A 2,243-nucleotide genomic window follows, 5' to 3' on the forward strand; every position below is an offset into this window, starting at 1 on the left:
GCAGGCATGGCCGGGCAGCGGCAGCCGCGGGGAGCTGGGAGTGGGGACAAGCAGGGCCGTCCCGCAGGAACCTGCGGCAGCGGGAGGCCCAGAGCCAGCGTCCCCGTCCCTGTGCCGGGAGCGGTGCGGAGCGTGGCGAGGGGCAGGTCTGCGGTCGGGCCGCGCGGCTCACGGGGCGCCCCGGTAGCTGTAGTGATTGCAGTCGGGGTCGCTCAGGGTGAGCGGCAGGCTGGGCTTGCGCTCCGGGTCATTCTCACCGCACTGCCGCGGGGGACGCTCCTTGAAGAAGTCAGAGACGTAGCGGACCTGGGAAAGGCCGAGGGGAAAGAAGGTTTGGGCAGCCCTGTGGCACGGCATGGCAGAGCAGCGGGTTGCGCGGGGGACACTCACGATGAGGACGGCGATCAGAGCCCCCTGGAGCAGCCCCGCCAGCACGTCGCTCCAGTGGTGCTTGTAGTCGGACACCCTGGTGTAGCCCACGTAGATGGCAAAGGCGATGAGGAAGAACTGGATGGTGGGGCGCAGCAGCCGGGCCCACTTCCCCACCAGCCGGGCTTGCACGTAGAGCTGGGCAGGAAGGGGGGAGCAATCACCCAGCGCGGGGGGCACCGACCAGCCAGAGGGTGCTCAGGGCACCGGCATGGCTGGGGGATGGGACAAGGGGGGCACGGTGCACCCGGAGCACGGCACTTACCGCCAGGAACATCATGCAGTACATCCCGAAGGAGGAGTGCCCAGAGTAGAAGGACAGTCTGAGGGTAAAAGGGATGGGCCAGGCCATGAGAGTGAGCCCCCAGCACCCCGCAAACCCCACACCCGCTCGGCGGGCTCTGCCCCGCAGCAGGAGCGCCGATACCTGTCCAGGGCTGCCACCAGCCGCAGGAGCCCGGCACCGCCAGGCGGGTGGAGGGGCCGTGTCCGGCGGCCCCCGGCTCACCTGGACTCGGTGACGTTCTTGCTCTCCCCCTGGCAGACGTTCTCCAGCTGCACATAGATGGAGCAGTTCACCTTGGACCAGTCGGGATTGCAGACAGCCAGGAAGTTCGGCCGGAGGCGGCCGATCATGTACTTGGCCAGGTCGGTCAGGGACTGGCTGATGGCCCCCCCAAAGAGGAAGGTCCCCACCACCTTGTAGAGGGCGGCCAGGTAGTTATTGAACTCTGACTTGGAGTAGAGGCGCTCCGTGTAGACCAGGTACGCTTCCCCCGACGAGATCTGCGGAGAGCAAGGGGCAGGGTGAGGGTCTTGGGGCGAGCAAGCGGCTCCCCAGCACTGGGGGTACGGGGGACACCGCGGCTCTCGGGTCTGCGGCGGAGCCCCCAGCACCCCCCTGCCACAGGACCTCCCAGGGCCTCTCCCCCTCCCTGCAGGGAACCAGCCCCACGGGATGTGGGTCTCGGTGCCCCCGAGGGAGCTCCTGACCCCCAGCAGAGCAGGGCTCAACCCGAGGGTCCTGTTGGCCGGCCGGGGGTCTGGAGACAGGCTGTGCTGGGACCCAGCTCCCGGACACAACGGGCCAGGATGTCCCTGCCCGGGGGAAGGGGACGGGGCATCCTTACAATGACAACAGTGCAGGTGATGGTGACTCCGGCCATGAGGCCGTGGGTGATGGTGTCCGCCTTGTAGGGGTAGCGGATGGAGTCATCGTTGCAGTAGAAGCCCCGCTTGTAGGGGGAGTTCACCAGCGTCAGGATGACGAAGGGCAGAGACGCTGCGAGGCAGAAGGAAGGTGAGGACTGGGGAAGGCCCCACGCAGGCACCCACCACCCCTCGCCCCCGGGTCTCTGCTCGCTGCTGTCGGGCACAGATGGATCCCCCGGGGGACGCAGTCCTGAGTCACCTGCACCCAGGCAGAGGACTTGCACCCGCCAGTGCACCGGCCCCGCCACTGATAGGGCTCTATCAGAGCTCGCAGCTGCCTGGGGCGCCCAGATACCACAGGAGACGGCCGCAACCGGGCACCTGCAGAGCCCCCCCGCTGCCTCGCTCCTCCCCAGGCGCAGCGCCCGCAGGGCCTGGGGCAGGGGAACTGGGGCTGATCTTGCGCCCTCTCCTCACGGTCCCCAGGGTCTTTGGGCCTAGGAGGAGGGAGCTCATGAGAATTAACGAGCGGAGGCACCTTGCAAACCTGTTTTACAGCAGGGAAGGGCCACCAGGCCCAGTCGGCCCCAGCAGGACCCTCACACCAGCTCCAGGACAGCCAGTGCCCGGAGATGCGGTGGGTGACGGGGGGACCCCAGGGC

The 2,243-nt window shown here is 68.2% G+C and overlaps 1 protein-coding gene across 1 annotated transcript; it reads right to left on the reverse strand.

Moving 5' to 3' along the window:
* Positions 1-6: 6 nt before the first annotated feature.
* PLPP2 (phospholipid phosphatase 2) lies at positions 7-2,003 on the reverse strand. Its single transcript, XM_026865040.1, has 6 exons — positions 1,847-2,003; positions 1,560-1,711; positions 938-1,215; positions 695-752; positions 391-567; positions 7-306 (listed from the first exon to the last, which is right to left on the reverse strand). Exons 2-6 carry the CDS (start codon positions 1,593-1,595, stop codon positions 169-171), a joined length of 687 nt encoding a protein of 228 aa, XP_026720841.1. The 5' UTR covers positions 1,596-1,711; positions 1,847-2,003; the 3' UTR covers positions 7-168.
* Between the last annotated feature and the right edge of the window lie 240 nt (positions 2,004-2,243).

Source organism: Athene cunicularia (genome assembly GCF_003259725.1).
Source record: "Athene cunicularia isolate RWA chromosome 28 unlocalized genomic scaffold, athCun1 chr28_part1, whole genome shotgun sequence".
Taxonomy (NCBI): domain Eukaryota; kingdom Metazoa; phylum Chordata; class Aves; order Strigiformes; family Strigidae; genus Athene; species Athene cunicularia.